General features: G+C 44.1%; 1 protein-coding gene across 6 annotated transcripts in view; it reads left to right on the top strand.

Moving 5' to 3' along the window:
• Positions 1-22,496, top strand: part of PICK1 (protein interacting with PRKCA 1) — a 62,872-nt gene that overhangs the window by 17,229 nt on the left and 23,147 nt on the right. For 5 of the 6 annotated variants that reach the window (XM_075702385.1, XM_075702382.1, XM_075702383.1 and 2 more), the window contains 5 exons: positions 3,088-3,157; positions 6,425-6,514; positions 10,126-10,242; positions 14,505-14,638; positions 16,287-16,379. In XM_075702385.1, coding sequence (XP_075558500.1) covers positions 3,088-3,157; positions 6,425-6,514; positions 10,126-10,242; positions 14,505-14,638; positions 16,287-16,379 — 504 coding nt within the window. The remainder of the gene's footprint in view (positions 1-3,087; positions 3,158-6,424; positions 6,515-10,125; positions 10,243-14,504; positions 14,639-16,286; positions 16,380-22,496) is intronic. The other variant, XM_075702384.1, reaches the window with a different exon arrangement.

The raw sequence follows: 22,496 nt of genomic DNA, 5'->3' as shown, positions 1-22,496 counted from the left end.
GCTAAACAATCGTCGGTTGACCCTCGCTTCCTTCCGTGCTCGCCTGCATCATGAATGTCTGTATGTCCTGCTTCAAAGTTCTTGCACAATTGTCGCACTTTGCTGTTGTACCACACACATTTCTCATTCTTCGGATGAATTTTCGCTGCATGGCACCCCTCAGCATGCAGAAATAGAATGGTGGCACACTTCACACGTAGCGGGAGACTCTATTATTCAAGGCATGTTTATGTGCTTCGTGCGCGCTCGGAATTGACAACCGCGACCTTACGCGATCGACTGGCATGCTAGAGAAATAGCACAAGACAGGGCCATTGAATTTTCACTGTGGTTTTCATTTCACGACTGATCGGACCTTGAAGAAAACAATAACCTATATATATGTATAGGTATATATATATATTGAATCGCATTAAAGATTTTGAATATTCATGTAGGCCTCATTTTTAATGCTGAGAGGGCTGTTGGCATGACACCACTAGTGTTGGCATGACTTGGCAGCATTTGTGTTCCTCGTGGCATTGTTTGTCTTGCCAAAGGTTATACACTCATGCACACTGCACTCTGTGGCATTATGACTCAGAGACCTGCAAGCACATGCTTCATATTATTGCTAGGTCTCACAGTATCGGATGTCATAATTGCACTTTGATGCAGCAGGAATAGGGCTGCACTGCTGGAGAATTGTAGGGCACCCTTAATTAGTTTGTGCATGCGTGAAGTTTGTTTTAACATGGGGTATGCACAGAACTGTGGTATGACAATTCCACCTGGTAATCTTGTTATCACAGGTAATGAAATTGTCAAACGAAAGGAAGCTGAGGTGAAATGGATAGGGAATTGCAATATAGTGAATCGTAGAGGATACTGCTCTCAGTACTGTGAGTAATAAGCCAATGCTGCTTTGAAAATGGCATCATAAGGAGTATATGTTATGACGAATGCATGCATTTGGGGGTGAGCATTCTTTTGTAAGATTTGGAGCTGCAATGCTATGTTAAGCATGTTTTGTACATGTATTATGAATCTCTTTCTATTTTTGAACAGTACTGTATATTCATAAATTTAAAGCAAAATTTGCATTCTTCTCTCTCGTCTTTTATTGTTACCAGTCTAAGGAAATGCTGTTTGTTATATTCAAAACCATTCTCTAAGTATAGTGGCAGACTTCTTTCCTTCATTTTGCAAGTTTTGGGCTTTAAAGAAAAGAAAGCCAGCATCTGAATTGCAGCAGGTGCAAGTTGAGGAACAATGAGAGCACAGATAACTCTAATATAGGGAGTTGGGTACTGTGGGGGAGTACAGTAGGGACAGTTTATCTATGAGCTAAGTCTAACAGCACAGTAGTCTATTACGAGAAGGTGTGTGTCCACACAGCCTTACAACATTGGCAGTTTCCTTGCTGCAGCATGTTAGAATGCCAGTGCATGGGGAGGTGGCCCTTCGCAAGCATGCCTTGCAATAGTGGGTAACCGATTCTGAAGGGCATTATTATAAACCCGTGCATACTATAGTGCCACATTTTTCTTTGAACTTTCCACAGCAAACTTTCTAACCTTTGTAAAATTTTGTGAGTTGTTGATAGCCTTCGTTACATTATAGTATTCATTGTTTCGTTGTGCTCATGGAAATGTAATACTTTGTATTTTTGTATTTAGACAATGTACAGTAGAACCTTGTTGATACGATCCCGTTTCGTACGATTTTCCGACACCAACATTCGCTTTAGAGAACTGAAAAAAAATTACCCAGGACAGTTGTACTTCTTTTTGTCAGTTAATACACTCCCAAAAAATGCACTCTTCCTGCTCCAGTTAGTAGATTGCGAAATTGGGATCCTGAGACGTTTTTCTGCCTCTAGATCCCATGTAACAAGAAAGTTCGAGGCAGATATGATCGAGAGCAGTAGGTATGCGCAACAGCAGCTTCCCTGCAGTACTTGCCTGCCCATGTGATACGAAAATTCTGCCATACACTCAATTTCCTCTCCCGGCACCAGCAAATATCCTCGCAGGTCGTCGCATGGCACCGAATTTCCCCAAGAAGCTTATCGCCGCCAATGCATTGCGACAAGCGCCTTCATTTGTCTGTTTCACAGCATGTTTGTCATACTACCGTTGGAAGTGTACTGCACGCTTTTAGTAAGCAATAAACCAAACCTGCTGCCGTTCATTGCAGTAGGCAGCGCAAAATGAGCGTCGTGTTTCGCCCTGGCTGCATCGTATTCCTGCCATGCCCGCCAGCTGGATTTCATTGTTTCTCATCACCGTTTTAAACGACAGTGTGCTCGTCGAGCTCATGGTGCTCGACGTGTCGTCGAGCCCCACGTTGAGCCCATGAGCTCCACGAGCTCGTCCACAAACACGTCGAGCCTCACGAGCTCGAGATGTTTTGGTGTCTCGTGCTGGGATGATTCTCACCGAGTGGGCACGTCAAAGCATCCTGCCAAAATGCTCTACCCAGGCCAAATTCGAGGATCCTGTACATAAGTTTTCTGAGGCCACAAAAACGACAGTGGACTTTTACAGCTGCTCGGGCCCCGCCTGATCAGCACGCATCAGCGTCTCGTGTTGTAAGACTTCACGAAACGCTTTGTATTACATAGATGTCAACCACAGTAGAGTCTTTCTGAATATTTTAGTGACTTCGGATGATACATTCTGCCGGTTAGTACGGTTCCTTGCATCTTTTCTTTTTAGAGACGTATGAACAAGGTTCTACTGTAATGAATCTGGCGGCAGTGCATCTTTTAGCAGCGCGCAGCATGCAATGACTCTAGAAAAGGAGGCAGCTAAGGAATGCTAATGGTTATCTCACTCATGTTTCGCTTCTGGTCACGAATTGCACATTGCCACTTCCGTTGCGAGCAAGTTGATGTACTATAATGATGCAGTGTCGACAGGTACTGCACCGTGCATGCATTCTTTGGTGATCAAACTGGTCTTGTGCACTCCCCACCCATCCTTGCCCTGCATTCTGGCCTGCCCTCCTTTCTTTTTCCCCTTTCTTTTTTTTCTTTCCCTGGCGGTATTGGGGTCACCTCCTTGGGGGGTTCTCTCTCTTTCTCCCCCTGCACATTCACTCCAGCAGAAAGAAGTGACCATCAACTACAACAAGCTCCACGCGGACCCCAAGCAGGGCAAGACACTCGACATTGGTGAGTTGGCCAGGGGGTCACAACTGAGCAAGTTGCTACGAGCCTGTAGTGAAATTAGGGGCACGGGAATGGCTTGTCCTAGGCCACTTGCACTCGAGTCGCATCTCGGCCCACGGCATTTTCACGTTGCTTTAACATTGATAAGTTTGGAAGCACCTGGCTTGGTCGCAACATAGCAACATGTTTGACTGTTCAACAGAGTTTCTTAGCAGTGACCACACAATGTGTTTTGTGCGTTCACCATAATTACAGATGGTCACACATTGCAGAAGAGCACACATTACAAACGTACTAAGAGTGCCCAAATTGTAGTGAAATTTTATCATTGGCAAGAATGTGATCAGAAAAATGTGGCAAGTGGTTTAGTTTGTCCTTGTTCGTTTTCCTTTTGTAGTACTACAAGTACAAACATGCATATAGAGCACATGCAAAAATTTGGTTATGCACGCGTCTCTGTTGTGCTTAGTGCAGAAATAAATGAACACTTGCTTGGAGTTTTTGTCCGCTTGAACATTGCCAACTCCCAAGTGGATAAAGTCAACACGACGGGGATTGCCAACAACTAATGCTGTCACTGACAGGAGCCGCCAGACTGTGTGCGTGACAAGGTTGGACAGTGTTTAGTCCTGCTATGTCACGATTAAAATCAAGAAGGTGCAGTAGTCGCCTGGCTCAAGAGGCCACGAATACAGGTAGAGATTCTGAGAACAGTTATGATCTACAACAAACTAAACCCACAGCAAAACCTAAATCGCCTTTATGTTTATGACAGTGCAACACAAGACAAGAGAAGATCGGGAAATGAAGCTGTCGTGCATCATAAAAAGGAAATTTGGTTGCTTGGTTGTCATTTAGCAAGAAAAAAAAAAAAAGATAGATTTGGGGCTTTTAGCCATACTGACTGGGTCGATTTGGTAACCGGGACCTTTTACTCAAAGGTCGGGTTCTGGCCCGCTAAATTTCAGACAGTGGCAACCCTACTCGCAGTGCGTGCAGCACACAACACCACGCATGTTTTGCCAATAAGGCACCTACAGCGTCCCTGTGCCCCCTTAGTTTTATGATAACATCAACGCGGGCACTGTGACATTGCTAGCATGGTGACGCACAAGTAGAAAAAAAGCACCTGCCATTCTTTCTGCAGAGCATCATTTGGTGGCCACTGTAGTTTAATTCCGATGAGAAGCTAGGCTAAGCATGAAATTCCCGCCGCTGCTCAAACTTGTTGGGGACTTGTCACTAGTGGCGGGCAATGGTAGACACTTATCTCATTGAATTCTCATAGTAGTAGAGCAGGTTTGTCGGTAAGCTGGTTGTTTCTAAACAAGTAGAACATGGCAGGGCAGATACCTAAGTAGCATATTTATTCGAATATAAGGTGAGGTTCTTTTTCTTTCTACAATCCTTAGCCTCGAAGTAACCCCCCACCTTATATGCGAGGCTGATAAGTTCAGTTGCTGTGAGGGCAAATCAGGAAGCCTTTGCCCTCCACATTGGCATACAAAGGGTCCCCAACCGTTCTCTGCTGATTGGCATGACCACTAATAATTCCTGCCTTCACAAACACGTTGCTCCTAATTTTCAGAATTATAGATATTGTTGACTGAGCGAGCTCATATTTCTTCACGAGGGTGCTCACCTTGAAGCCGCATCAAAAATACTGCAAAATTTGCATCTTCGTGTCAAGCGACACAGCTTTGCACTTTGTCAGCACCATCTTCGAGCTGGGCTGTCCACTGCTTTGGTGGCTTCAGCTGTGAAGCTACTATCGCGCTCGCTGCGAGAGGGACCGAGTTGGGGGACGGGTGCCACCACGCTGCTTTGTTTTTCACCTTTTTTCTTTCTCTTTTTCTCTCTCTTTTTTGGTGCGATTGTGGGCTAGGCATGAGGCACAAAAATGTGAAGCAGCTGGCACCATCTTGTGGCACACTGCGCCAACCCGCAATGCTCTCCGGTGCGTGGGCGGTACGGGTGGCGCGATAATGTCGGCAGATACGAACTCCGCATCGGGGAACATCACCCCGTCTCGGCATCATTCGTTTGAGGGAAACCAAGCTGTGCTAATGTCAGGATTATTCTGCATGGCAAACGCTGTCCTGACGGCAAAATTTTGATTGTTATATTCAATATGGGGTGAATAACATATCGTTACATATGGTTTTTTTCTCCCCATAGACCTAATGCAGAAAATGACACTGTTACCTTGGCCCATCGTTATAACGGATATATAGTTATATGTGGTATCGCTATAAGTGGACTGCGCCGTACCTTATATTCGCTAATAAAAAAATGAGGGTAAAGACTTTCTGATTCACCCTCATATTTCAGTATGGTGGCAGCAGCATTACATTCTTGGCAGTCCAGATTTGAAATGACAGTGTAAATTTTAGCAACTAATAAGCCTTGGCAGGTGAGGCAGCATTGTCCTTTTGTGCATATAACCTGCACCAATTATTCCGACTGTTTGGTATTTTGGCGATCCCCGCTGAGTCTGAATAATCTATCGACTACTCCACATTGCCGCATATTAATGTGCATAGTTAAGTTCTTATTCTCGGGTCCCCCAACTGCACCCTCACGTTATGATCTTGACTGTCTTGTAATAGAATAAATACGGTAGGTGCCTACCCAGGTAGTATGGAAGAGTACCTAGGTTAGGTCACAGTTAGGTTGTGGGGAAGAGCTCCTGGCTTGTTCTCCACTGTTCACTACTTGTGAAAGCGTTTATTGGTGGCAGGCTTTCAGATACTCACTTTGAGTTATTAGTCATGCATTCTAGCAAAACACGTGCCTTGTGGGTTTGTCATAGTTGCACTGTGTTGTGCATATCACACTATGGGGACGGCCACTTCTTTTACGTACAACTAAAAGTAGTGCCACGATTGTCTGATTCTTAATAGATACCTTTCATAATTTGCAAGTGCACCTCTATGCGTGGCACACTTGCCTCAGTGACTAGTGGCACTAGTCATAGTTGAAATCAAGACAAAGTGCTGGGGAGGGGGGGGGGGCCATTTGTCTCTTGTACGTGGCCTCATCACGAGAGCCACGTCAACATTTTCCATGTCATGACACAGGCAAACTGCGCTTGTGCTTGTTGTTTGCAAGAAATGACTACGCCACCTTTAGTTGGGTGAACTGTCGCGGAGGAAAGTTAGCTTCACAGTTATTAAGACTCCATGGCATTGCGTTAAGTAGCCTGTCAACACTGCAGGAATTGTTTCAGTGAGCTTGCTTTAAGACAGTGTCATGTCCTCGCCATTCCAGTTCTGAAAAAAGCCAAGCACCGCATCGTGGAAAACATGAGTTCTACCACTGCAGACGCTCTTGGCCTGAGTCGGGCCATCCTCTGCAATGGTGAGTGGACAGTGTAGCATACTAGAGGTTGGGATTGTGTGCCCTCTTAAGAAAAATTTGCATTCTGATATAATAAAATTAATATCCTTATCCAGGCAAAGGTGTACAGTACTGAAGATGCACATAGTTCCTCGATTTATATCTTAAACTATGCTCTTAGGAAAAAAAATGGCTTTATGTTTGATGCTAAGCAGTTGTCACATTTCATTTGCAGACCTAGCTGTTTTAAAATAAAGCTGATTAACATCACTTTACTGATACTACATTCTAAAAAAAAAAAAAAATAAGAAAGCTTACACCTTTTGGGGTGTATCTTGTTCCTAAGCAATAATAATCGAGTCTTGCTTGTGTTCCCTTGGAAAATCTGTGCTCACTGCTTTCCTGTCGAGGATGTGATGTCACTCTGATAATGCACTTGCCATTCATGACCTGGAAGTACCAGGCGTGCAGCATTAAGGAAAGCCATGCGCGATAGATGATAATGATTGTTCGGGGACAAGATAAGCCTCGAAGGGTGCAAACTTATATTAGCTTATAGTCGCTGTGCAGTGCGCTATATTTAGTTTGAACATGTCGGGAAACTTGGTCATTGTCATTATATATAACTTCACATCTTGCACATTCTTCATATGAAATGTTATAGATACAGACCATACTTATAATCGGTTACCCTTGGGCCTGGAATGTATACTTAGAGCCTCTTATTTTCTGCTGAAGGACTTCTTTACCTGATTTTAACACCCAAATGCAGTTATCTGGTGTTTCACTATGAGGAAAAGATTGTCTTGGCAGATTTATAGAATTGCTAGTTTTTTATAGTTTTCATCCACATTAGTCAACTCTAATAACAGTACAGCTGAACTCACTTATAACAATATTCATAAGTACTACAGTAGATCAAACCCACTTATTGCATTACAGTCAAACCTCATGAATGAACCGTAGTTGGCTGGAGCTCGGAAAAAGTACATGCTAAACGGTAGTACTGCTTAACCGAAATAGCACGAGATCGCCCACTTACCTGTCAAAAACTGAGCTCAAAGAGAGTGCAATGAAAGGGGAAAAACATGCAGTATTTATGCACTTCATTTGACAAAAGTGTTATTTTCGTTTGATGCGCGGTGGCCTAGCAGAGATGACAGCGGCCTCAAACTTACTGAAGCTGCGAGGTAACTTTTCAGCCAGCCCCCTCTTCTCGGCAAACACTCGCATGGCAGATTCCTAATTGGGATCGCATATTCTTCGTGAAAGGGCGCTGTAGCACTGCAGAAGTCGCTGGACACTTTTTTCATTGCGGGCTGCTGTTCTCGTTGTGACGATTGCATTTGTGAGGCTGACGGAATGCGCAGCTTCTGCCACTGTTGGGCCTGAATCACTCGTGCTGTAACTTTGTGTTGTTCTCATCACTGTCGTTAGGTGGCACTTCGGCAACAACAGAGGCAACGATGGCGAAAAGTCTTCGCAGTCTCTTCGCGGTCACAGCAGTGCTACCGAGCAACTTCTTCACATTCCAAATGCCACACACCATAGTCAACAGTAGATTCCTGTTGCGTGCCACTCCAACTTCTTCATGTCATGTTCGACAGCACGAACGATGTCTAATTTTTCTTCCATGCTGAGCTTTTTTATCCGAAATTCGGCATGACGCGAGTCCTTGTTTGCACGATGCCACAACACTCTCTGGCCTAGAGCTGAAATGATGTTGATGCTGGTGTGGCTACACGCGCAAATGCACAGGGCGCTTGGAGGCTGTTTTTCTGATACATGGTTTCAATCTCGGGCTTGTTGTTCTGCCTGGCAACCCGACAGAGACGACGCACCGCCGTGTTTGCGCGACGAAAAGTGGAAACATTATGCGTTAACCGATTCGTACGCAATAAGCTGGTACGGCTTATGCGGATATAAAACGCGCTATGTTCAATGGCCTCTGAGTCGGGGATTTGACTTTACTACTTTTAAAACGAAACTACTGTTTAAGCGGGTACGGTTTAACGAGGTTTTACTGTACAATGAAATTTCTATATAACGAAGCAAATTGCCGATTATACCTAGTTAATTATATCGAGGTTTATTTCTACTTGGGGGCCCGTATGGTTAGTAAACGAAGCAAAAAAACCATAAAGGTGTTGGTAGAGGCAAAAGTTATTTCAAGCATCCTTCCGCATGATAAGTTTGTGTTGCAAAAATGTTATCAATGCACGTGCGCCAGGATGTGGTAGGCAGGAAACACCGCTGCACAAAAGACAGAGCATTGATGGCGAGAGCCATCAATGCTCTGCCTTTCTGCCAAAACTGGACTTCTTTTTCTTTTGTTCAGCAGAAATGTCTACCTTTCTACACTTTTGCTTTTAATTTGTGGGTGCTGGTTGCGGGCACTGAGCAGGGTCAGTCATGGCGTCCAAGATTTACGGCATGATGCAACGCAGACAAATCTCGGATGCCATGAGCCATGTCGATGCATTGTTCTCAGCACGATCTGCGCTGCTTGTGCTGGCACTCATATGTGTGCTAGCACGATAGTGGCCCAGCCTACTTGCGATTTGTTTACAAGTGCTCAATAACAGATGCACTCTACCAGGAATATTCTGGGAATTTGTAAGGGTGATTTTACTGCTGAAACTGTAAAATGTCAAATAAAAAAATTTTCTATTTAATGAAGTTTTTCGCTGCAAGCACAACTTATTATATTGAGGTTTGATAACACGTTATATTATTATACCGAAGTTTGACTGTTATGTTGTTAAAACTGGTACTTTTACTGTACAGTACTGTACTTTATTCAAAGACTAGGGGTTTGCATTGGCTCATGTACTGTGCCTTCTTTTAAGCAAGTTTAACCTTGTATACAATGTGTTGACCAACTTTGACAAATGCATTTGAGCATGCATTGACGTGACTCCTGTCACTGTGCTCTAAGACGTGATGTAGGCTGTCTCATCGTCGTTCCCTGTCAGTGAGTCCAAGATGGTAAAAACTGTGCTTGATTCCAAATATTGCGTAAATAAAGGATACAGGTACAATAGCAGCATGGAGAGTTGAGCTAGTTGGTACAAATTCGTTGTGGCTCAACAGTGCAAAGAATCGCCTACATGGGGCAGAAGGAATGCGACAGGGCACTGGCTTATGTCTGAAGTTTATTAACGTTCACAAATAATATACAGGTGGAATATCACCATTGTCACACAAAAACATGCAAAAACAAACAAAAGATACTGCATAATATGACCCATCCAGCAAAGCCTTCCCCTTTGGCGACAGCATGGTTGAAGCCTGGTTTACGCACTCATCAACCGCTTTGGTAATTTCATAAGCCTCAGTTATCCTCGGGTACGTGCTTCCTTTGCACTGTTGAGCCACGATAAGTACAGGCTTAAACTACTCGGGCTAAGGCACCGGCTCATTCATGCTGATTTTGAAGAGGAGTGGCGCTGCATGTTGCATTTCGTTGTGGCATTTTCAGATGCAGTATATCTGTCAGCATAACTCTGTTACGTTTGAAATTTTATTGCACTTTAGGTTAATGATAACTGAAAGCACCACCAGTAAACTTGAGGAGCTAAAATGAATGAGAGTTGATCGTGTGATATCTTCTCCCTGTGGCACTCCTGCAGACAGCCTGGTTAAGAAGCTGGAGGAGCTGTCGAGGAACGAGCAGATATACAAGGGCCTCATGGAGCACACCCACCACATGCTCAAGGCCTTCTTCGACATGTGCCACATATATCGCAGTGAGTGCTGCTTAGCCAGGTTGGAGGGGGCGGGATGGACGTTCCGTCACATGTGTTGAATAGCCCCTCAGCAGGTTTGGGCATTGCAAACAGATCATGGCGCATAGGTCTCATGCTGACTTTTCTGCCTGCAAAGTTATCGAACAGTTGCATGGTGCAATAACGGGTAAAATTTGAAATGGAAGCCTGTGCACCCCTTCCTCGCGAGAGAGCCCCACTCCCAGCCAGAGAATAACGTGAGGGAGTGACTTTTGGAAAACTTTCCAATAACCTCTGGTGTGTGCCTCTTTCATAAAAAACAGCCCACCTACTGCAATATCCAACACAATTCATATTCTTCCATAGATTTAGCGATTGGCACTGCTTCCCTCTTGCCTTACATAGAATAGAATGTTGTCAAGAATCCATTTGGGAGTTACCACTTCACTCTGATGCTGAACCTAATACAGCAACGGGACAGTCTACCCCATACCCTCTGTTGAAAAATAACATCAGATGACTGGAAGCGTTTTAAAGAGTCACTCTACTTAACAAAATATTTTATCAACAATTTTAGTATTGATGTTGCAGTAGCGCATTTGACTGCTTTTATTCTTGACGCAGCTGAAAGATTTATTCCACAAACAGGTGGTCTTGCACGTAAATGACTGGTCCTCTGGTGGAATAAGGACTGCAGACTGGCGCGAAACAAACAAATCAAAGTGTGGGACTTACTGTGTCACTCCCTGGTGTCAGAAAATTTTGTTGAATTTAAACTTGGTAAATCACAGGGAAGCTAGACTCGACGATGGACAAGCTGGGAGAGGTTTCTCTTAGGCATGATATCTTAAACACAGGAGTCCAAAGTATGGAATGGCGTAAGGAGGCTAAAGGGGCAGGAAACCCACCCGTTGCCCCTGGTCAATGAGCAGGGAAGCCGCTTGGAAGACCAGGCCAACACTTTCAGTGAACGCTTCGTGCGTGTGTCCAGCTCGATTCAGTATTATTTTGCAAGCACAAATAAATAGCCGAGCGGAAGGAATTTGACCGTAAATGCTCACAAAATCAAACTTGTAACTTTAGTCTTTTTGTATCGCCGAGCTAAGAGCTCCCTTGAACACATGCAAGAGCGTCTGCATTGGGAGCCGACAGAATCATGTGCGACATAATAAAAAAACTCCACACATAAGCACTGAGGACGCTTCTAGTACTTTTTATTAATGTTTTGATGGCTAGGTACGTTCCAGGTACATAGAAAGAAGCTCTTGTTTCAATTTTGAAGCAGTGTAAAGATTCGTCCTGTCGCCAAGCTACCACCCAGTACCGCTTACGAGTTGCCTCTGTAAGCTTTTGAAAAAATGGTTAATCGACATCTATATTTTTTGAAATCTGACGAACTGCTTGATCCGTGTCAGTGTGGTTTTAGGGAAGGCTGACCGATGACTGACCATTTCGTATGCATTGAGGGAAACATTCGTGATGGCTTCTTTCACGAACAATTCTTTCTGTCAGTATTCCTCAATATGGAAATGGCATACGACACTGCCTGGCGCTACGGAATATTATGAGATCTCTTCAGAATGGGAATCCGTGGAAACATTAATAGCTCAATTAAAACACCTTTCGAACCAGACATCTTGTGTTTTAATTGGGAACACTTTATCCAGGCAATTTGTACAGAAAGCTGCAGCTCCGCAGGGCGGCATACTTAGCTGCATTCTTGTTATTGTTAAAATGAATTTTTTATGTTCTTATATTGCACAGAGTCTATTTTATTCTGCATTGGTCGATGACTTCCAGACAGGATAAGAAGACAAGAACCTCCCAACTTTGGTAGATGTGGCAAGATGCTGAGTCTATTTTATTCTGCATATGTCGATGACTTCCAGACAGGATAAGAAGACAAGAACCTCCCAACTTTGGTAGATGTGGCAAGATGCTGACCTTGCCCCACGTCTTGCTGGAGTGTTGGGAAGCAGTACTTGAACTGAAGAAAACATTTCCTCTAGCATATTAACAGCGTATCCCTCTTTATCCCACACTTTTTCATGGTGCAAAACTATTCTTCGAGACCAAAGCAGTGCTTTATTATTTTTTTTCAATGATACTGTGTTGCACGTTAACAGCCCAAGAAATTTGTAGCATGTCCTCTCTCTAGAGGATGCTACTGCGATAGTACTAGTGTTGTAAGGCCTCTGGGCCCTTGTGTTTACCCCCCGATGAGGCAGTTGTGCCAATGGCAGTGACACTTTTTTTCTATTATCCACTTGTAGAACGTATTTTATGGTCATAGCCCACATCACTTGTCATTATTTTGATGCCTCTATATTTTACACCCTTTACAGCAAATGTCTTTAGACCTCTATACAGCCGCGTTGCATTTAACATTTGTCATTTCATTTACCACTTCATGGACTGCTTCATACCATTTCTTGGTGCTCTTTGGCCATCCTAAGCCCTTGCACCAATAAACCTGACATATTATTATCAGCTTTTATTGTACATTGCGGTTCAGTGTACTTCTCTCAAGACACCAACTTCTACCATTATTTGTGTGTTGTATGGAATATTTTGGCCTCTCGCTTCTCATGTTGTAATTTTCTTTTGGCCCTAGCATAACATTTAATATTCTCAGTTTCTTCTCATTAAATTTGTTAGATGACCCCTTTGCGTTACCATATTTACTCGATTCTAACGTGCCCTCGATTGTAACGCGCACCTGCTTGCCGTGACCTAAAGAAAGAAAAGTCCTTTACAGTACCGCACACCTCATTCTTTCATACAGAAATACAACTTTCTCTCATTTGGAGAAAACAAGATTTACTCCCAATGCAGTAAATTTGCGATAAATAAAAAAATCGCAGTTTTTGCCCAAAAGGCGAAGCATCGATTACGATAGCAAATTAGTAGACAGCTATACGAAAAGTAAGAACAGTAGTTCTATCGGCCGTATAAACTTTTACACGTTCGCTTACTAGCTAAATTAACAGGCATGGCGTCACGCGCTCACAAGCAAAAATGAACATGATTGACCACAGAAACTCTTTATCAAAACGCTAGAGCGAGTAAGTGCGGTAGCAGGAGCGAGGGAATTGACCTTTCTGCGGCCTCTCGCTTCATAAGCGACGAAAACAGAGTGGGATGCACTTAGATGCATACTCTCTCGTCTCCGTCACATATTGCTTTCAAGATAGGGGCTTTGAGGCTGCGCCGTACATAGCAGCCACCAGTGTAGAACGCCTCTCCTGTTTGCGCCAGTCCCGCACACAAGTTTCGGGAACTCTGAACACCTGTGATGCGGCTCGATTTCAGACCCTCTCCGCACATGTGATTGCTTTCCTTTTAATTGCGGAATCGTGATGAACTCAGCATGTGTTTGCAGTCGGCGTTCCCATGCTGATGAAGCAAACGCAGAAAACGGGAAACGGACGGTGCACTAACCTAAGCCAAAGGAAGCATTGCCTAAGCACACGTACTGCAGCACACAGAGGAAGCTACGGCAGCTAGGCTCGAAGCACGTACGAGGCGGCCATGTTGAAATGCTGGTGGCGATATGGCAACACAAATTTAGGATCGTACTCGATTCTAACGCGCATTAAATTTTTAGACCTGTTTTATCGCAAAAAAAAAAAGTGTGCGTTAGATTCGAGAAAATATGGTAAATTGTGACATGAAAGTCGTGCATCACAAGAGTCACGATTACATAGAGCTATCACATGAGAAGTGTCAGTATCACTAATTTTTAGTAAGCAGGTATGACATAGAAGGGCTCATCATCGTGTATAACCTTTGTATCCACTTCGGCATTGACCATTGCAATGATCAGCGTTGACCAGTGCAAACAGACACTGTTGTATAACAAGTGCGAATCTCAGCTATTTTTATTGTTGCAGTGTATGTTTTTCAGCAATAAATACACAAGTCACACAACAGCAACAACAACATTAAAAACATTCAGCTGCAGTGCTGCAAGGTTGTTTTTAATGCTGTTTGCCAATGTAGTGTATATATTGGCTTCTTGGCTGTGAAAGTGAGTCTTGTGGCTAGTTTTACCGAATAATCTTGGCCAGGATTTTACAATGGATAACGTGTTTAGGATTCATCAAATGATTTAAAAGTTCTCCATGACAGTTTGACAACTATTTATCGCGTTTGGGATCAGCTCTGATGGTTGAAGGCAAGGGACAGTGTAAAACCTAAGACACCTTCACTGAACAATAAAATACACCCCATCTTGCAGTGTTGCATTAGACCTAAGTTGTTGTTACACTGGCCACTCGCAGTATTCGGTGACGTTTTTGCCGAGATCGGAGTCCGCGAGCCCCAGCCGAGGGCCAGCGAAGCCTTTACCCGCTTTGGCGAGGCACACCGCAGCATTGAGAAGTATGGCATCAAACTGCTCAAGACCGTGCGACCCGTGAGTGCCATGTACACCGTCATTTTGGTGCCCGAAATTGTTGCAGTTGCATCTTTGGAAAGTGGGTTCATAGTTGCCTCTTTGGAAGGTGCATTAACATCGCGGTTTCTTTGCTTCAGTAGCAATCCTTTGAAGCCGACAGACAATACAGTCGAACACCTTTATAAAGAAGTCCTTGGGACCTCCAAAATCATTCGTTGTGCAGGTCATTTCATTGTAAAGCTTGCGCATCGTACCGCTCGCAAGAGAACGGGGACAGAATTATTTATTCATTATATACAGGTGATTTCCATTGTAGAGGCATTCGTTGGTAGAGACGCTCGACTGTATAACTGTGGAAATCATAGGGGAAATTAACTGTGTTTATAATTGTAATGGGGAAATGTTCAGGAAAAGCAAAGTCTAAATGGAAAAAAAGATAACTTATATTCGTAGCAATTGCTACAAAGGAAACCCATATGGGTTCCTCGAAAGGAACCCATATGGGTTTTTTTTTTGCAGCAACTTCTACGAATGGGTGGATGTCTGATTTTCCCTTTATTATTTACTTCTCTCCACCTTGTGGGTTTCTGCAGAACTATTATGTCAAACTCTTACCTTGGCTTAAAGTTGTTGACAAATTTCACTTCGCCCTGTCATCTGCTAGTCGCCTGGTTAGTTCAGATGGTAGAGCGGCTGCCCTGGAAAGGCGGTGGTCGTGGGTTCGAGTCCCAGACCAGGATGAATTTTTCTTCAACTGCGAGGCTTTTCTTTCGAGGAACCTGTATGGGATTCCTTTGTAGCAATTGCTACGAATGGGCGGATGTCTGATTTTCCCTTTATTAATTACTTCTCTCCACCTTGCTGGTTTCCGCAGAACTATTACGTAATATAAATAATAAGTGTCATGCTGCGTGTCATACGTGTCATAATAACAAAATAGCAACATTACAGATATAGCTCGATATAGCAAAGTCATTAAAATTGGCAGTTTCCTTCTTTATGTCTAAATTGAATAAAATATTGAAGTTCAACCTTTTATTGAACTAACTTCACTGGCAAAAGGATTTTTCTTACACAGAAAGCACTGCAAAATTTTCCAAAATATTGAGCAATGGGAAAGAGCAAATTTGAATGAGAAAAAAAGATATTTTGTTCTATTTGAGAGTGGGTGATGAAGGATACAGTTGCATGTCGGGTTGACAGTGTCTTCTTATCGGCAGTACGAATTGAAGTCAGCCATGCTTTCGCATCAACACCGCCCCTGCCTCTGATAGTGTCACCAGCAGGGGGCGAGGGGATGCTACCATGAAAAGCACCGGCAGCGACAAGCAAATAATCATCGGCCTGTCATTCCAGCGTGTCTGCGAAACTCAATGTTACACAACCTCTGATACTAAACGTGCACATAGACAGCGCACTAGAGGCCATGCCCACTCCTTGCACACTCCTAGTTGCTGTATGTAAACTAAAAATAAAGCCTCTTGCATTACCGATTCTTCCCACTCATTGTTTCAGTTGCTAAGCGAACGAAATAACAATGGGCTTATCTGTTTGATTAAAAAAGAATTGTTAATGTTTATGGCAGGCTCACTTTTTGTATTGCATGCGTACACTTTTATCCATTCATTGTGACTTGTTTTTGTTATCTTTGCTGCTTTCCCTACAGATGCTGAGTGACCTGAACACGTACCTGAACAAGGCTGTACCCGACACCAAATTGACCATCAAGAAGTATGCAGATGCGAAGTTTGAATACCTGGTCAGTGGCTCCACGTAAACTCCACTCGAAGGCTAAGAAGTATTTTTGCAAGTAAACCTGCCTTTAGTATAATGCGTGCTCACAATTGCAACATTTGTGAAAGGAAAGACAACGTTGGGCACACATATAGAACATTTAGCAGCTACAGATGATCACGTTATACTTGGCAAACAGCTGCATATATATTTAACTTTTTTAACTTCATTGCTGCTTGCTGAATGCCTTGTCCATGGTATGGGACATGTAGACTTGTACATACTTAATGACACATAATCAATTACTTTTAATCAGTTATGTTTATTGATAACTTTGTAATTTAATGATTAATTTGCTTGATCACTAAACTTGCTGTAATTCAATTAGTTTTTTCAGTAACCAATTACATGTAACCAGTTACATTATTCAGCCATGAGTACTTATATATGGCTACGAATATAACTGGTACTTATAATTGGTACTTATATATTATTTTACAGTGTTCAAAGGGATGCAAACATGTGCAGTAGAACCTTGTTGATTCAATCTCGTTGCATGCAACTTCCTGGTGACTATGTTTACCATTGAGAATACCAAAAATGATCAATACAGTTATGCCTATTGTTTATAGATTAATACGTTCTTGGAAAGCACAATTTTTTGGCACCAACAAACAGTAGATCTCCAAGCTGCCATCGTATGATTAGTTTTCTGGTTTCCAGATCCCGTGTAAACAACAGAAAGCGCAAGGTGCGTGCAATAAAGGATAGAGCTGCCTGCTGCAGCAGCTCCCAAGTAATACTTGCCCCCCCCCCCCCATCTCACTTGAATATACTGGTGCCCACTAAGTTTGTTATTCCGGTGCCAACAAATCTCCTCCTGGGTCGTCGCTCGCCACATTCGTGGCTATTGCCGCCAACCCTATTGCAACAGCATTTTCATCTATCTGTTTCAAAGTGTGTGGGCTGTAATGTTGTTGGAAGTGTACTGCACGCTTTTAGTAAACGATAACCCAAATGCACCACCGTTCCCTGCTGCAGGTGGCACTAAGTGAGCGTCATGTAATGCGCTGGTGGCATTGTGGGCATTGTATTCTGTTGTCGCCCACCAGATGGATCTTGTTTGGGTTTCCCGTTGCAGTCTCAAAACATTACACGATAGGAGAACAACAACAAGCTTCTCGAGTTGCTTGGACCCTACCAGGTCGACATGTGTTGACGTTCCCATTCCGCAGTGATTCGCGCTGATTGGGAACATCAAAACTTCCCGCCAAAATGCTCCGCTTAAGGAAGCTGCTGGCTCAGGTCGAATTCGAGAAGCACAAACGTAAGGTTGGAAAAGCCGTAAAAATGACAGTGTGCCTCTCGGGCCACTTGAGCCCTAACAGCTATTGGCGCACGTCGGTGCCTCGTGCTACAACAACTCGCACAACACTTCACATTATGTCGATGTCAACTGCAATTGAGTTTGTCAATGTTTTTTAGTGACTTCTGATGGTATGTTTTCTCAGTAAGCTTTTTTCACGCATTTTTTCCCATAACGTTTTAATGATGTTGTACTGTATGTTTGTTACCTCCCTCCAACAATCAGCATTCTTCAGCTATGCCTCGATCATCTGAACATGGCAGGCTTGCAGATTTGCACACCTATCTTGGAAGTTTGGCTTTTCAGCTTTTTATCTATAATAAATCTCTCTCTCCTGGAAGTACTTTTAAGTGACCTTCATAGGCATTAAGAGCTGCTGCTCAGTCATTCTTCATCTAGTGCAGTGTATGACTTGCCTTACATAGACAGAAGTTTTTGGCTATTAAGTGCTTATGTTTATACAGTTGAACCTCGCAATAATGAAATAGGCAGGAACACGGAAAATTCGCTTTCGTGAGAATTTCGTCGTTGCGAAAACAGACAACACAGATAGGTAATGCGTCGCAGAACAAAACCTTACTGTGAAAATTTCGTTAGCCTACTTTTCAAGCTTTGCTCGAGGATATAGAACCGCATTGCCGACAGTACAAAGTGCGCCGCATGCATCGACCAGCAGTGGTAGCAATGCCGTAGCGCAGTATTCTCGGTCAATTGCTTTCGGAGATGTGATAACTTTTGCGAGATTTCGTGTAACTTGGCACCGGACGCAGAGCAACAGCGCATGCAGCAGCATTTTTCCAGTGCGTGCTGTTGTGCATAGGCGCTGACGAGTCCTGTGCCGAGCTCAAAAGTGATCGCATCTCGGGTACCCAACGGCTTTCTTGCGCAAATCTACGACCAGCGCGAAATCCGTACCCGATGCCTGTTGGGTGGCACCAAAACCAGCATTCTTGAACCAAGAGATGCATATTCCCGGACAATCGCTCAATCGTGGCCCGATGCGTGACACTAGATATGCTGCGACCGCCATCTCAAGCGCCATAAACAATTCCATGTCTGTAGGACGCGGATTTCATTGTTCTTGCTCAATTTTTCTCACCAAGGCATACATTGCGCAGTTCCCTGCCGTGATCGGCAATTGTTCTTCGAAATGCGTGTTCAGTTTGCATTCAGTTTCGCCCTATCACGATTGGCCCAGGCCTCGCCGAATCGTCAAGAGCAAGAAATGCAAACTGAACGCGCATTTCGAACAACGATATACGATCTCGCCTATAGTAGGCATGCAAAAACCATCGTCACATGTCGGTAGCAACATGCGTGCTGCTTCAAGCGGGCGATCAACAAACAAACAAGTGTTTCCAGCACCTGATTGTTTTTGTGAACAAAAATGGCGGCACAAGTGTAATGTGGTGGTATTTTACGAAATTTGAGTGCAAAACAGTCGCATTTGAGCACATTTTGGAGTCTGCTAGCCTTACGCGAGTAGGTAATATGCGGAGTTACGTTCCGGCAAATTTCGTTGATGCAAGATTGCAGTACAGCGACATTTCACTGCCGAGAGGTTTGAAATGCATTGAATCCTATGGGCGTTCAGCGAGGATACGAAAATGTTTCGTTGTCGCGAGAATTTCTTTATTGTAAGATCTCGTTATCACGGGTTTCGACTGTACTGTTACACCTCGATATAACGAACTTCAATATAACAAAATTCTCGATTTAACGAAGTATTTTGCTTTTCATAACCTCTTCTCCATAGAACACCATGTATTTAGAACCTCAGCTTAACGAAGTGTGTTTGTATGCAATTTAAATATAACGAAACTTCACTGCAGCCGCAAAAGAATGCCAAGACAAATTGAAACTTTTGCGGACGCAGATGGCCAAGTGATTGATTAACAAGTGGCTGCCTGCAAATACACCTCTGAAATCGCACCCCGCACGACAAGAGTGACCGCTGAAGTGGAGCCGCGTCATGTTCCGTGTAAAGTCTAATTGCGATAAGATCCTATCGCACCCCGTGCACTGTGTGCTTTAGGGGCTAGAGAAAGTGTGCGAGAATAAGACAGGAAAGCATAGCCTTCCTGCGTGAGCAAAGGGAGAGAGATGGAGGGGTGCGAGCTCGTAGTAACTCGGTCAAGCGCTCGTGAGAGGGTGGGGGAGGAGGAGGGATAAGTTTGCTCATGTCTTGATTTCTGCCACGCGTTTCGGCCTTGGCTGCACATGGCTGTAAACGAGGCTGAGTGCACATGCAGCCGCGCGCCCTGCTGTAGAGGTAACCTGCCGCGTGTGCAAAGAGTGGGCGTGCCGAGACGGCTTGGCATCATGCAAGCTGTCATCCTGTGTGTATAGTATTGGAGATTGCGTAATGTTGAGTTTCAGTCACTCGTTAGAGCGAGAGGCAAATGAAGCATTCGCTCCCCTGCTGCCGGCGCTTTTCACGTTAGCATTGTACAAGTGTGAATGACGCTATCAGCCACAGGGTTGGAGTGCACGCGATAACGTGGCTGGCTTCGCTTACTTCATGCCGCTGACATAGAGATATCGTTGACATGGCATGATACTGTATCATTCGTCGCCGACTCCCAAATTCATCAAAATGAACTGTTTTCTCATTCAAGTTCGCTTTGATTGATTGCCTGATGATTTGGAAAATTCTGCGGCCCCTTTCCTTGTAAGAAAAATCGATCGGCGTGTGTACTTATTTGCATAAAAGGTGGAATTTGAATAAAATATTTTGATATAGTGTAGCAAATTGCCGGTTTTACTGACTTCGTTGTATCAAGTTTTAACTGTATATCTTTTCGATATACAGTATCCGACCGTTTATTCGGACCTCACGGGGACTGCGGAAATGTCCGAATAAACAGGTGTCCGAAAAAGCAGATTAGGAAAGAAAAAGGTCCTTTATTTCCACGCACTTATTTGGGCTCAGCAGTAGGCTTAAAGAAATCATGAATGCGCTGTTGCACGCTGTTCCGTTTACGCGCAATCACATAACCCTGAATCTTGGAGGGGGTCGTACGGTCACTATAGGCGGCTGAAAGCACAGTCACTGCTTGTACATGCTCCGCATGCGGCGGCAGCGCAGCACATGGTGCGTCATCTTTTGACTCGGAGTCATCGTCCGGCGGTTAGCAGAAACCTGACGAATGATCTCGCCGTCTTCGAGTTCTGCGCATGTCAGTACAGCAGTGTCAGCACAATTGAAACTGTCAAATGAGACGGTGTCTGGAATAGCAATGCAACCACTGCGTAGATCTCGGCGGAACATTTTCGGCGTCAGTAGCTAGCACATCGGAAGGCGACAAATCCTAGGCCTCCTGGCACCAACTTGCCGGCATTCGCCAGCGCAGTCTGCACCGGCACTGTCGGCGCCATTAGATACTAGACGCGATGTTTCCGTATGCCGCGTTGGATCAGTGGAACCTCGACACTGCACACAACGCAAACATCACCGCGCTGTCACGCCGACACCAGTTGCACAAACGAAAAACGTGGCTTACTCGCAGCGTTGTACACGAAGAAAGAAACAAATCAGCTGCTGGATTGTCTTGACATGGCTTACTAAGCTGAGACCAGAACTGCTGTGGCCACGAACCGGGCAGAAACGATGATGATGAGCAGGGATTTGCAGTAGCGCCACTTTGTGGGGCAGCAAGGAGGCTCCGTTCAAAACAAGAATGGCATTCAGAAAGTCAAACCATTCACTGGTCAGAGTCGGTGCATGGTGCTTTCGATCGAGTTGGCTCAAGGAGTGTCCGAAAAATCAGACGAGAGGTTGCAAGCTGCCTGAACTTTCGGCAGTTGTTATACTTTATGGTCTATGGGGAGAATGGCGGTGCCGGGAAGCAGACCGAATAATCAAGCATGTCCGAATTTTTGGAGTCCGAAAAATCAGTCGGCGACTGTAATACATAATTCATATACATCTAAAAATTCTGGGGTTTTATGTGCCAAAAACAGAATGATTATGAGGCAGGCCATTGTGGGGGACTCCGGATTAGTTTTGACCACCTTAGGTTCTGTAACATGTGCTCAATGTATGGCACACAAGGTTTTTTTGCGTCATTTGTCACCGCATTTTATTTCCATTGAAATGCAGCTGCTGCTGCCGGGATTTGAGTCCACGACTTCGTGGTTAGCAGTAGATCACCAAAGCCACTAGTTCTTACCGATTCCACTAGTTCTCATCATGCCCACCACAGTGGGTAACCGTATATACATATATTTTTGTGATTGTAACAGACGAACAGTATATTTAGGGCCTGTCGGTCAGCCTCTAGTGTCTGTACAGGAGTTCACTTATCTAGGTCAATTACTCACAGGATAGCCTGACCATGAGAGGGAACTTAAAGAAGAATAAAAATGGGTTGGAGGGCATACGGAAAGCATTAGCAAATCCTGACTGGGAGCTTACCACTGTTGTTGAAAAGAAAAGTGAACATCATGTTGCAATAAAGCTAGCTGTGATGGTGCTGCTCGTAAGATATAGGCGAAAACGCTGTGCACGTTTCGTCTGGCTGCACTCACACGTAGCAATTGCAGCAACCTTGGGAACAGTGCAAGCCAATGTATCGCGACACCATGATTTCATCCACCACCTGTGTACTGAAGCTGGTTTACGGATACAAGTATTCTAAGTTGGTCAGGTTGCTCAGATGCTTGCCAGTATTTTTTTTTTCTAAGGCTTAAGGTGTTTGGGCTTTCCTTTAATGCACTTGCAGGATAAGCTGAAATTGTCGTGACAGTGCTTCTTTCGGGAATTTTTTTGGTTGA

This window comes from Dermacentor variabilis, chromosome 8, assembly GCF_050947875.1.
Source record: "Dermacentor variabilis isolate Ectoservices chromosome 8, ASM5094787v1, whole genome shotgun sequence".
Lineage (NCBI taxonomy): Eukaryota > Metazoa > Arthropoda > Arachnida > Ixodida > Ixodidae > Dermacentor > Dermacentor variabilis.
The sequence above is the reverse complement of the archived record's forward strand: the minus strand, read 5'-3'. Positions and strand labels throughout refer to the sequence as shown.